Source organism: Ursus americanus, chromosome 34 (genome assembly GCF_024610735.1).
Source record: "Ursus americanus isolate L20-20 chromosome 34, mUrsAme1.1.p, whole genome shotgun sequence".
Lineage (NCBI taxonomy): Eukaryota > Metazoa > Chordata > Mammalia > Carnivora > Ursidae > Ursus > Ursus americanus.
The window spans coordinates 15,528,980-15,543,563 of NC_142160.1; the positions used below are offsets into that span (position 1 = coordinate 15,528,980).

At 39.8% G+C, this 14,584-nt stretch overlaps 1 protein-coding gene across 1 annotated transcript in view; it reads left to right on the plus strand.

Annotated features, from left to right (window-relative positions):
* The window catches only part of RORB (RAR related orphan receptor B), a 188,968-nt gene that overhangs the window by 124,890 nt on the left and 49,494 nt on the right, over nt 1-14,584 (plus strand). Inside the window, exons 2-3 of the mRNA XM_087858946.1 lie at nt 5,073-5,158; nt 10,297-10,438. Coding sequence (XP_087715072.1) covers nt 5,073-5,158; nt 10,297-10,438 — 228 coding nt within the window. The remainder of the gene's footprint in view (nt 1-5,072; nt 5,159-10,296; nt 10,439-14,584) is intronic.

A 14,584-nucleotide genomic window follows, 5' to 3' on the forward strand; every position in this document is an offset into this window, starting at 1 on the left:
TGGCTGTCTCTATCTCTGTCAAATAAATAAACAAAATCTTTAAAAAAATAAAAAAAATTAAAAAAAAAGAAGTATAGCCCAAACCAAAGGTCAACAAACAGAAAGAGAATTCTTTGTCACTCCTTGGTATTTTTTGGATTGTAGGCTTGTCTTTGGGCTTCATTTCCTTTGCGGGCAGTTCACATGCTACGGAGAATTCCTAGTTCACAACTTGATTCATTTAATCCTCAATGGGAGCCTCATTGTAGCAGAGTCACTTGGGGACCTACTCCAAAATATATATCCACCCCAGTCAAGATTCTGATTACTTCTCCTCACCCAAAATGTGGGAAATCAGTATTGCTTAAAGCCTTTTTTATAAAAGGGAGTATGTCAAATCTCTTGGTTGTACTGAAAGAAAGAAAATTAGGACTGCTGCTTTTCAGAGTTATACAAATTCTCATTTGGTCTCAATAGAAATTTTTTTTAAAAAAGTATTGGGCACCTGGGTGACTCAGTCAGTTAAGCATCTGCCTTCAGCTCAGGTCATGATCTCAGGGTCCTGGGATCAAGCCCCGTGTTGGACTTTCTGCCCAGCGGGGAGCCTGCTTCTCCCTCTCCCTCTGCTTGTCACTCCCCCTACTTGTGCTCTCTCTCTCTCTCAAATAAATATATAAAATCTTTTAAAAGCATGAAAATTAAATAATAAAAAAAAGTATTACCTGGACCCTTTCCTCCAGGGACTTAAAATGCCCAGACTATAAAAATGGCCAGGTTGAGTCGTAGGAGATGGAATGGGGAATTGAGAGCCACAAGAACATATGCAGTAAAATGTTTCCTTCAGTGAGAATGTGCCTGAACAGTCCACTATTACTACCATTTCTGATGGATTCTTTTAAGAATTAAGGTATTTTGATGCATCAAAGTGGGATGCATTTTCTAGTGAATGCGTTCGCCTGGATTAGTTCATCGAACTTAATACCTGCCTTCAGCAGCAGGGGGTCGGAGGGAGCAGAACAAAAGACATGACATTTTGATCATCAGGAAGCATTGAACACAGGATGGCTTTGTGCGATGTTGTAGTAAGGGGCTCTGAGCAAGGGAGAACCTTCAGGAGGTCCTGGGCGGGGGGGCAGGGGGAGAGCTGCCACCTTCAAAGAAGAGACAAACCATGACTAGTTAATAATTATTGAATAGGACCTGCCTGCCAAATCATGGGGTATTAAATTAATTGTACTTCATAGCATGATCTTATATAAAGTAAAACATCAAATTATTTTAAATCTTTCATGATTTTCTTTGATATTGCATGAATATCATTTCCAAAATACTATATAGGATCGGTTTTTTAAACAAAAAGATCTAATTGGTAAATAAAATTTTAACTGTAGTCTCCACAGAGGATTACCAATAGAAAAATGGAAGTGAGCAGAAAATATAAGAAATGGAGAAACTGCGAAATGAGCACATCTCAAGCTGTCTCTCAGGGCATTTCGGCTCCTCTGCGTTTGTCTCTCAGAGAACACTGTCATTGAATGAATCCAGGAGTCACACTAAAGTAGGAAAGTTGAATTCCCCCCTCGGTGTCCTTAGAGCGCCTTCACTGTCACAGCTGGTGTGGTCCAAGCCACCAAATACTCCCTAGATGTTCAGCTTGAAACCATGATAAATAGCATGTCACCAAATCTGCATTCACTGCAGGATAACGGCCTGTGAGACGATGGCTGGAGTAATGGCAAGACGTTTAGAAGCGTCCATTGGAGCAATGATGTCGTGCGTTGTCCTAATCGGTGTCTGAAATACTCTGCCTTGAAGACGTGCTTTATGAAAGACCTAGCCTGAGTTATGATGTTTTAGCTCAGAAAGAGTTTATTTTAAACGAGCGCAAAGGAAAAGGATTCGTCCTTGAAATTATTTAAATTTATCTTCACCTATAATAAACCACAGATGACCTGTTCTGCCGTAATAGGTAAAAACAGTCATAGGTTTCCCAAATTGATAATCCCTTCCCATGCATAGCAACACACATATACCCTTTGAAGTGACATCTTTCTCTTTAAAAATACTGTTAAAATGTTTATGGTTCTTCAAGATTACATGTTGAGCTGGGATAATAAATATGTATAAATATGCAGATGCTCTATCAAATCATTCCTTATCCCATGTATATTTTCCAAGTTGTATAAGATAACCTTTGTGGCTTTCAAAAACATCTTCTCACACCCCAGGGGGCAAATTACCTCTATTTTCATTTCCTTTAGAGTTAGATCATTTTATAATTAAGAACTTATTGAAGCAGATTCTCCCCACGTGTAAGTTACTCCCTGGGGAGTAATTTATGCAAAGAGTGCCTCTGACTTAATATCATATAAGCCTAACAACTGTACAGTGGATACCTGGTATTTTTAGTCAATTTTGTAATCATTATAAAGAATCCACTGTTTGAAAGGTTATCACTAGAAAAAAAAAAGTACAAATAATGTATACTGTCATTCATTTGAGTTTTTTAAATAAGATTTTTAATAAAGGAATAGTAACATGGTCTGTCATAATTCTTGTCCAAAAGCATTAGAAATACCAGCTAACAGTAATTCTGATGCTGACAAGGACTGACATTTTGTAGCTATTTACTATTTGTAAGGCTCTTCTACATAAAATATCTCATTTAATCCTCACAAATCCATGACATTTGTCAGCTAAACTTATAAACCAAAGAACAAAATAAGAATTTGATCTTGGCCATGGACCCAATCATTAACAGATTAGGAACAGGAAAACAGAATAGAATTACATCAAATCTCACATTTTTTCCCATATCACGAAACCTTGAAAACAAATACCAGCTCTTCTCATCTGAAAGCTGAAGAAACAGAACCAGTATAAATAGTTAGGCTACTAACCATTATAGTTGACTTTGTCTCATCTCCTGATGTTTTTATCATTATCTCTTTAGCTGGTACTATTGGAATAATATAGGTGTTCAAAATTGTATTCATATCGTATCCCTGCGGTAGGCAGAGAAAGGGTTACTGGACAAAGTATAGGGAAAATTGGCTAATTTCTATTTGCCGTCTCCCAAATCAACTCAAGGGCGTCATTAACCACTTGGATCCTCGGTTTTCTCATACAAAAAATAGGGCCATAACGCTGAATTTTTTGCTTATAAAGATGACTTGAACTTACTGTGAAATACTTGATTTCAAAAAAATTGAATATGCTCTCCTAAAGCTAAGTATTATCTTTTTTTAAAAATGTAAAACAATAAGAAAAAGAGGGTTATGTCTTACATTTATCTGTTTTGTATATTCCAGGGTGAGAAACTGTAGAAAAGCATCCAAATGGCAGATTGATGTACAAAGCATTTTGAGGCATATTTTGCATAATTATTTTAAATTGGGAACGGGAATAGCAGCTCTTCCTGGTGTGTACAATTTTAACAACACTTAGAATACTACCAGAGACATAGGAATTACTACATTCTAAATAAAGTTTATCTCATGGATTCATCCATAACCTCGATGCCGATGACTTAAAATCATCTTTCTAAGAGGTTCTATCTACAGGTGCCTACCTGTGCACACAGGCGAGTTGAAAATCCCATGCCCCACCATATTCCACAAAGTAGTTGCCTTACCAACAACCCCATTTGTGCCCAACTGCTATTGAACCTGACCCTCAAGGGTGAAGCTAGAAGTCACCTTTGATTCTCCATCAATTTCCACCTCTGTGTCCATTCTTTCCTTGATCCCGATTGAACTATCTTTCTGTTTGCTTCTTCTTCTCCATTTCTCCTGCCACTGATGGAATCCATGCTTTCGTCTCCTAACACCAGGTTTGGAATAGCCTTTTAATTGGTCTTCTGGTTATTTTTGGTTAGCTGGCTGAACCACCTTTCTAAGGGGCCCAAACCACCTCTTCCATCGTGTCTTCACCCTCTTCCCTTCCTTGAATCCTTAATGCCAGCGGTATCAGGTGAAAATTCCTCTGCCTAACTCCCAGGAGCTCCATAATCTCCTACCAGTCCCTCTACCCAACTGTGTGGCCCACGTCTCCAGTAGAGCCGAGTTGTCTGTCCCAACGATCATGAGCCACTGTCATTCCAGACCTCTTCTAGTGCCGTCTCCTGGCAGAAATGCCCTTTGCCCTTCGTGTCAGCCTAACCTCATCATGCACAATCTTCAAAATCAGCCCACATGTCTTCATCTCCACAAAATTACTTTGTTTGTATTGAAGTCATAGTAGCTACCTGTTTTATCATTTTCCCCTGATTTCCCCATGTATTAATTTCATTGTATTAGTGAAATTTCTTGTGTCATTAATATATCATATCTTGTGTCAACAACTTTTATCATTTTTATGGTCATGCTCAATAAATATGGGCACCGTTGACATTTGGACAAGTACACATCCAGCCACGTCGTGTATAAAGCTGCCGCCACCCCTTCCAGTTTTGCTTTATTTACTTATTTAAAATACTGTTGAAATAAGGCAATGGGATAGCTCTCAGTGACCTAATGTTTGAAGTGCAAAATAAGAAAACCAAAGCCACAGGTTCAAGGGATTTTTGAGTCAACTTAATAACCAGATCAAGTTTAAAAAGGAGAAAGCAGTGAACTAAGAGTTTAGAAAACTACTGGGTCCCTGGTTATATTTTTTAGTTTAGAAAAACAAAGCAAGTGGGACGCCTGGATGGCTCAGTCGGTGAAGCGCCTGCCTTTGGCTCAGGTCATGATCTCAGGGTCTTGGGATCGAGTCCCATGTCTGGCTCCTCGCTCAGCAGGGAGACTGCTTCTCCCTCTGCCCCTCCCCCTGCTCGCTCATGCTTTCTCTCTCTCACTCTGATGAATACATGAATAAAGTCTTAAAAACAAAAAACAGCAAATACTTTAAAAGGAGAAAAAAAAGAAAAACAAAGCAAACAGTGGCAGATGGCTGCCCTTTCACTCAGAAGAAACGTCAAGAAGCCATTCAAATAGTGGCCGGCGACCCCCCCTCCCCAGGGTCTCAAACACTAAGGTCATCCTGGGGAGAGGTGGGGAGGGGGACGGGAGAGCAAAAGGAAGAAGCTCAAAATCTCTCTTTTCCTCTTTCAGCACAAATTGAAGTGATACCATGCAAAATTTGTGGCGATAAGTCCTCCGGGATCCACTACGGGGTGATCACGTGTGAAGGCTGCAAGGTAGGGGACTCTAACACAGCACTGCCGACAGCGTCGTGCTTGCCTCGGGCATCCGTGTACCTCGCCGTGCACGTGCTGACATCTTTGTAACGAGCGCCCGCTGAAGGATGCTTGTGCCTGCTGCTGACACGCAGGAATTTCTGCTTGGTGTGTGGGTGGGTTGGTTTTCTGTTCTTTGGCCTTTCAGCTTTTTCATGATCGCCTACCTGGTCAGCAGCTACTTAAAAATGGATTGTTATTTAAAAGCTTGAATTAGTCACATTTACAGAGATAGAAATACAGCTTCCTGTTGTTTTAACAGTATTGTCTTCAGTAAACTCAAGGGCATTGGTTACTAGGTGAAACAACTAAAGGTTAAAGATGGCAAGCCCATGGCCTAGATTTATTTATCTGCTTGAGAAAGAAGTCAGAGGTAACCGTTGCAATATGCATATGGCCGTCCTTTATTCTCACATTCCAGAAAAATAAAAGTAGAAGCATGGAATGTCAGAAGTATACCGGATAATCTCTAAATTAATTAAAAATTATCTGCCCCCACCTCCTCATTTTTCAGTAAGATACTGAGGTATAAACAAGATCATGTCATTTGGCCAATGTCACCGATCTAGTTAGTGAAAAAGTATGGCCAAAAACATAGGATATTTCATTCTCAATCCAGTGTTCCTCTCCAAGGGGAGATTCAACCAACCCTTCCAAAGACAAACGAATTCCTATGAGCAAGTTGCTCTTAACATACGAAGTTGAAAATAGCAGTTAACATAGACCTAATCTGAAACAAGAAAAATTTGAAAGTTCACAGTAAGTTTTTAAAATTCTTCCTTAGAAGGAAAAAAAAAAATGAGTGCGAGACTAAATACCACGAAGGAAATAAAAAACAATTCCACACCTAATTTCAAAGAGCAGAGCGTCACCAGAACAAACAAAATGCAGCTACGCTCTGCGAGAGAAAAGTGATATGTTGGCAAAGTTATTGGCAAAAGCAATCATATTTTTGATCAACGATGGAAGCAGAGCGAATCATTAATTTAAGATCAGTAGACTGGGGGCCCCTGGCTGGCTCAGTCGATAGAGCACATGACTCTTGAATCTCAGGGTTTTGAGTTCAAGCCCCATGTTGGGTAGAGAGATTACTTAAAAATTTTTTAAAAAAAAATTTTTTTTAAAAATCAGTAGTCTGAAGGAGATGTAGCACAATCACAGATTCTAAGAACTAACCTTAGTCCTAACAGACTCAAATACACGTGAAATAAAACATACCATAACCGTCAAATAGTAGTGCTATGGGAAAGACTGGCAATGTCTTCGTAGTAGGCTCCAAAAAGTATGATTCCTGGAATTGAAATGGGAGTGAAGAAAAGAAAGAGAAATAAATGAAAATAAAGTGGGAAAAGGCTGCAGAGAGGGGAGAAGAGCATGAATGTAACTAACCCATCGACATCCTGACCTGCTTTGAAGGTGATTAGTGATAATCCATATTTAAACATCATGAGACATGCTTTGCATTCTGTTCCTCTGCTGACCTACAATTGAGAATTGCATGTTATCCACCTTAATGCAGTTGTTTCCAACTCATTAGAAGAAACAATAAAGCAAAATTACAAACCAGCAATTTTTTATTCTCCTTAGAGTAGGTTATTACTACCTCTGGGAGGTAGACAAGCAGTTTTCTTCATAAATGCTAATAATTTTAGAATCTGTACCCTCCAGGGAAAGCATTTCCGCCACTGTGTTGGTTTATCATGCAATTTTAAGGCCCCTGGTCTAGTTTACAAAGTATCCACCCAATACATATTTTTAGACCAGTGTCAAAGTGTAGATGTTTTGTGTTTCGTTGTATGAGCTCTCTTAGGAAAATGCCTGATTTCAAAATGTGAGCGTAGGTCCATGTTAAAAAGCAAAACATTTTAAACAGTCATTTCCAGAAGATTTAACTATGGAACAAATATATTCCAACAGGTCAATAGCCAGAAACAAGTGTGTAGGTTCCTGTCTTCTCTTCCATTTAAGGGAAGAAGACACAATCCTAGAAATTACACTGCTATTCGGAACCATACTCTGAAGTTGTAGCCAAAATGACATTGTGCGCGAGACTACTATTTTTTTTTATTTGCTGGGAAAAGCCACATGTGTAAATATGCTGCATTTTTCTCCAAATAGAAAACTCAAGAAACTCTGTTCAGAATAAGATCTCAGAATCGGCGCGTTCGTATCAACCTCTGAATTTTCATAATACTGTTCTTGAGTCAACATAAACAACCCATTTCAAATAACATCAATTCAGCGTGTGTACTTATTCAAATTCCTCCTCATTCAATAAAATTTGAAACAGAATCTCTTTTTCATGCCAAAGACCTCATTTGCAATAATGAGCAACAGATAAGCAAGAAATGCCTCCTAATTAATGTCAAATTGGCCTTAAATTAGGACTGTAGCTGTGACTTCAAAAGTCTTCTCTGTCAGCTCTTTTGCTAAGTGGCACCAGAGTATCCAAAGATAAAAACCACCAATTCTTCCTCAAAATGTAAATTCCAAGTCCTCTTTTATCAAGACTGATGGGCCGAAGTAATGGCTTCTGACGGCTTTGATGGTACAGATCTCCCTTGACCTGCATGGGGTTACGTCCCTACAAACTCAGGGTGAGTTGAAAATCTCTTAAGTCAAAAACGCATTTAATACACTTAACCTACCAAACATCGTGGCTGAGCCTCGCCCACCTTAAATGTGCTCGGAACACTTACATTAGCTTTTGGTTGGGCAAAATCATCTAACACAAAGCCCATTTTATAATAAACGTGTTGAACATCTCATGTAATTTATTGACTACTGCACTGAAAGTGAAAACCAGAATGGCTGTGAGCGTACGGGGTTGTTGACCCCCGGGATCGCCAGGCTGACTGGGAGCTGGGGCCGCAGCCCTGCCCAGCATCACAGGAGAGCACCATACGGCCTCTCACTAGCCTGGGAAAAGATCCAAATTCAAAATTCAAAGTATGGTTTCTACTGAACGCGTACTGCTTTCGCACCATCTGTAAAGTCAAAAAATCATAAATTGCACCACTATACGTCGGGAACCATTTGTGTAGGGAGTACATCATTTCAATCCCTGGGGGCTGGGGTGTGAGCTCTGTTTTTAAGGGCTCCGGGAATTCATTCGAACTGGACGGTTGGCTGTCTCATTCTGCCACCACTGGTCCATCATGTAAGTCATACACGTGGATCTGTGGGCACCAAACTAGTCCTTGTTTTGAATGGCTTGGGGCTTACAACACAAAACCGGTTGGCAATTTTCCTCTCTAAAAAGATACCAGGCTGCACATCCATTTCTGAAGTTCTTCCCGAGAGTGGCCAAGCTCTCTCACGTGCCAGACCATGCCCCACGAGAGCCCAAAACGAAAGGAAAACTGATAATCTTGATCCCCTCTAAATTTTTCAGGGTGTTTTACATTAATGTTGATTCTTAATAGATTGTGTTAAAATATTACTCATGCTGATTAACAAGGTTTTTTTTGGCTATTCTTAAATTTTGTGGCCAAAATGGGTCCCTCCCTAGCTGCCAGCCCCACTCTAGCCTCCTGTTGATAATTGAGGAAATCCAGATTCTCCCCTGTAGGATTTTCTATAAGATAACTAAAGTAGGTGGTATCCTGGGAAATTTTTAAATGATTAACTCAGCTATAGACTTATTTAGGAGGGTAGTGTATGGTCCACAGCAGTTAAGTTTGTACCAGAATGATCCAAACTTCCTTGTATGGAAACCTCCTACATCTCCACAGCCTGAGGCCAGGCTGAGTTCACCTTTTGTTTATTGTTTATTTTTATTGAATAGTTTATATACCATATTTCCTTTGTTACAGATGAGATTCATTATAAAGCACATCGTTGGTTTAAAAAACAACCTTCCAGATGCATTCTGGCCAAATTTAAAATTTTTCAAATGAGTAAAAATGCATCTTAGAAACTATAGGAAGATCATGGTACATACTGTGCCCGCCCTTCTCAGTACAGCTATTATGACCAACACCACAAGTTCCTCACCCCCACAGTACTTGCCATAAGGTTATTTTTTTAAATTATTATGATATGTTAGTCACCATACAGTACATCATTAGCTTTTTGATGTAGTGTTCCATGATTCATTGTTTGGGTATAACACCCAATGCTCCATGCAATACGTGCCCTCCTTAATATCCATCACCGGGCTAGCCCATCCCCCACCCCCCTCCCCTCTGAAGCCCTCGGTTTGTTTCCCAGAGTCCATAGTCTCTCGTGGTTCATCTCCCCTTCTGCCTCCCCCCCCTTCATTTGGCCCTTCCTTCTCCTTACGTTCCACAAATGAGTGAAACCATATGATAATTGTCTTTCTCTGCTTGCCTTATTTCACTTAGCATAATCTCCTCTAGTCCTGTCCATGTTGCTGCAAATGTTGGGTAATCATCCTTTCTGATGGCTGAGTAATATTCCATTGTATATATGGACCACATCTTCTTTATCCATTCATCTGTTGAAGGGCATCTCGGCTCCTTCCACAGTTTGGCTATTGTGGACAATGCTGCTATGAACATTGGGGTGCATATGGCCCTTCTCTTCACTATGTCTGTATCTTTGGGGTAAATACCCAATAGTGCAATTGCTGGATCATAGGGTAGCTCAATTTTTAACTTTTTAAGGGACCTCCACACTGTTTTCCAAAGTGGCTGTACCAACTTGCATTCCCACCAACAGTGTAAGAGGGATCCCCTTTCTCCACATCCTCTCCAGCAATTGTTGTTTCATTGTCCCTATCACTTTTTGTCATATTTGGCTTGGCAGTGACACTGTCCTTTGCCACTCCTTCCCCACTGCTCTTTGAGGGCAGGAACTCTGTTCCATTTTTTTTGCATAGAACAACACAGGTCACAAATGTCTTTAGTAAACATTTACTGAATGAATGAAAGACACCTTCATCTCTCTGTAGATACAACATATTTTCCCCAGTAGAAACATCTATAAGCTATCTAAGGAAAAGTGTCCCCCCCAAAAAATTTTTTTAATTAAACTCAGTTCCATTCACTGTAGAAAATGTAGCAACGGTGTATGTTCGTTGTCTCCATTTTCCTTCTTATAAATCGATCTCCCTCCCATTCTCTTTTTGCTTCTAGGGATTCTTCAGGAGGAGCCAGCAAAACAATGCCTCTTATTCCTGCCCAAGGCAGAGAAACTGTTTAATCGACAGAACCAACAGAAACCGTTGCCAACACTGCCGACTGCAGAAGTGTCTTGCCCTAGGAATGTCGAGAGATGGTAAGACACTGCTTTCCTATTTCTTGCTTAAGGGCTTTCACATGGATGCTTTGCTGGAGTCTATTTAAGCCACTGGAAGGATTCTAGACAAAGGGAATTGGGGATACAAAGAAAAGAAAACCATGTGCTGGTAGTGCATGAAAAGGAAAAGTAAGAACATATGAAAACATTGTATTGCCTCTGAAATCGGAAGAAAGGACAGACTTTACTGTAGCTCACGGAGCAACCTGTGCTAACAAGGTTTGGTGGGAGCCGCGCAGACCTAGTTGATACTTATCTAGGTTTGCGTGTGCATGAGCAGTTTCCTAGGATGTGAGATTTCCAGAGCCAAAACCAGGGAAAGTTTCAGGCAAACCGGGACCGTTTAGTCACTGGTTAAGTCTGACAGGTGCACAAGTTGCTTGGTGTGTGGAGATGTTAAGGAACAGAATACACTTCTGCAGGAAGCCCAGAAGTCCTGCTGTTGGGCATGGACTTCTGTGAAGCATCATGAAAATTGCAAAGGCTGTAACAGAAGTCCAAATCTTACAAAGGCTGTGTGGATGGTGTCCTTCTCATAATATGCCCACATGGGTGAGGTGGGTCCCCAACTGAATTTCTTAGATCAATGAAAGAGGACAAATAACTCACACAAAGAATTTCATCGAGTGTTGCTTCCATTTTTAAGCACTCATCTCAACTCATTACTTCCCCACCAACAGTGGCTACAGCACTCCTGTATCAGGTTGTGAGCAACCCTGAGTCCTGGTGGGCATTTCTGTCTTGTTCCCACTGTATCCTCAGGGTCTGGTTAAAAGCAGGCACCTAAATGTTTGTTGAATGAACCATGGAATTTTCTTTTACCTAGAGCCTGAGACACAGGTCCCCTGCTTCTTCTCTCTTTATGTGAATCATTGTGGATTGTCTACCTCTGGTCACACTCCTTCTAATGAAGTTCAAGCTAGGATGGATGGATGGATGGATGGATGGATGGATGGATGGAAGGAAGGAAGGAAGGAAGGAAGGAAGGAAGGAAGGAAAGAAAGCTTTGAGATTTTAAAGAAATATGGATAACTGGCATGTACCATCTCTTAGTATAAAGGGATTTTATGAGTGATTAAACTACTGTGAGCCTTTTACTCATTTGGATGAAAGCAGTTCTCCGTAAGTCTTGATATCTAAACATATAAACTGCTTTCTTCTTAGCTTGCATTCTCAAAATGCTTACATCATAAATTTTTGTTTACCTTTTTTCTACTTCCCAACCCACCTAATTTTGCCTTGCATATAAGTATACCTAGGAGACAAACTTAACCAAAAAAAAAAAAAAATAGAATCTGACCTTGAGCCCTTCAGTTCATAGGTAGCTTCTAAAGTTGCAGAGATATAAGTTTCCAGAACTTTTCTATTAACTAACTGACATTTTGTTTATTTGTTTTTCTAGACTTGCTAACTGTGTAGATTACTCCTCGGGTAGATTTATTGGACTGTGTACTTTCACATAACTAAAGTGAAGAAGATGGAGGGTGGGAAGTTAGTGGTGTTAAGGATTTATTTAGTGAAATTGTATGGGAACTTGAGCTGATGATCTTACACTTCATTTTCACCATATTGAGGCTACATATGAATTGACAGTATATGAATTGACAGTATATATTAATAATTATGCGAAAAGAATAATCCATTGGTTGTCTTTGTTACTTCTTCCTACAATAAAAGGAAGTGTCTCTTTTGGAAGAGCAGGTCTTGGGAGTCCGTGCAGGTGAACAAAGTCATGGGCAAGAAATAGGCATATGGTCCAATGTTCTCAAGATCTAGGAGATTGTCTGAATCGCATGGCGTAAAAGAAATGTGTTGGGGGGGAAGGGTTATTTATTGGACAAAGCCCCAATCTACTCTCAAGGGTGAAGGAATTTACTGCAGGGCATAAACTTGCAAGTCAAAGCGATGTCTTAGGATCCCGGGGATTCAGGATAATGATCCATCTTAATTTTAGGTCCAGAGACAATCCCAAGGCCACCAGAGACATCTTCAAAAATATGTCCTAAACATATCTTGTGTCAAACTAATGATGAGGAGAAATGCTCAGGGATGGGAGTAGTGGTTGGGAATGAGGCTACGAGGCTCCAGCAGAAGCAAAAGATGATTCTTTCTAAGGGGAAACAGTTCTTCTTGACTATGTTATGTAGAGGACCTTTCATCTGAACCTTGATTATCAAGGGTACTTTATAGCAAATAAGTTATATTAATACCCAGGTAGCTGACTAGGTTTAATCTCCTGTGGACACGTAATGCCTTGTTTGTGGATCGATGATTTCAAAAGCCCTGAAGTTATCGTTGATTATCTATGTCTAGTAAGGACTCAAGAATGAGAGGTGGTACTTCCCCTGCCACTAATTGATTATATTTCCCTTCTAGTGATTAGGCAAGTATTTTCAGAGTGCTTTAGTGGTAGTACCAGTAGCCAAGGTAAGATGCCCTCACACCTAACTTCTTTCCATATACGCCTTGCCCATCTTCCTTCAGACATAAAGGCATCTTCATTTTGATATTTGCATCTGCATTCTGTCAGTTATATGTGGCGCCAAGAATGCTTATTTCACCATACCTGGTCACCGAAGCAATGTGGCTACTTGTAGATAGCTTGATATAACTGTTAAAATCACTGAACGTTCATTATTTCCTGAATTTCCACTTCTATAGTGGTTTATTAGCCATGGCCCATATATGAGTAGACAAAAAACGCAGCAATAACAAATTTGTTCAAATTTACTTGGGGCAAAGAGTCAAAGATCAGATCCACCTGGAATGCATACATGTGTGTTTCTGTGTATAAAAAGGTGAGGGCGTGCATGTTTATATGTGTGAAAGTTGATAGCATGTATATGCCCACTAAATCTTCTCCACCATCTTACTTATTTTTCTCTTTAATGGATCCTTTAGAAATGTTAGTTGCAGGAATCTTCAGGGTAAACTGTTTCCAGCTAGACTACTACAAACAAACAAAATCCAGAAAAAAATGCTTGGTGTCAGTAGGAAGATTTGGGCCCCCAAAGAGAAAGCATGATACTCACCTTGCAATGACTGAGTGTGTGCCCCTCTAAATGGCAAACATCTACGAAAAAGCAGTAGCTGCCCTACAAGGACAGGCTTCTCAGATTAGGCTTCTACTTCTCCAGAACAGCATTGCCCAATATCCAGAATGCGATTCACATGTCACTATTTAAATTTAAGTTTAGGGGCACCTGGGTGGCTCAGTCGGTTAAGTGTCTGCCTTTGGCTTGGGTCATGATCACAGGGTCCGGGGATCGAGCCCCGCCTCGGGCTCTCTACTCAGCGGGGGTTTGGGGGCGCTGCTTCTCTCTCCTCCTCTGCGATCTCTCTCATTCTTGCTCTCTCTCAAATAAATAAAATCTTAGAATAAATAAATAAATTTAAGTTTAAATTTAAATTAGTTAAAATTAAATTTTTAATTTAATTTAAAATTCACTTCTTCACTCACACTAGCTGTATTTTAAGAGCTCAATAGCCATATGTGGCTTGTGGCTACCATCTTGGAAAGCAGAGAACATTGGATCGTCACAGGAAGTTCTGCTGGGAAAGGAGAGGGTTGAGAGAGAATATTTTTAAATTACAAATAGGGTTGGGTAGGTTGAATCTGATCTTTTCTACAAAGCTTAGAGCACTATAAAAAAAGGCACATCCTTGAAATTGAAAAGAGTTAAATTAAGACCGGTTTCCTTGGTAAGCAGCAAGATGTAAGCATAGAGAACTTTACAACCAAAAGATTGTAAGATAAAATAATTTCCAAAACGACTATGATAATTCTACAATTGGGTTCTCTTGAAGCCAAAAGCGCATATCTAGTTGTCATGTGTTGGTTAAGTAGAAATCTTCAAAGAATCAATGACTTTGTTTTATAGTTACTCTAAAAACTTCTGTTCCATTTAGAATCCCACAATCCAAATAAATATGAAAAGATCCTGATATTTTGCATAAAATTGTTCTTTGCTAGTGTGAGATCAAAATGAGTGAGAAGAGCATATCATGAGCAAATACTGTCATCACTGAATATTTATAAAGCACTTGCAATGTATACAGAATCGTGTGAGTCTGAGAGCTAGCAGTTTAACAAGTGGCTGCCTCTGTACTCAGATGAAAATCATT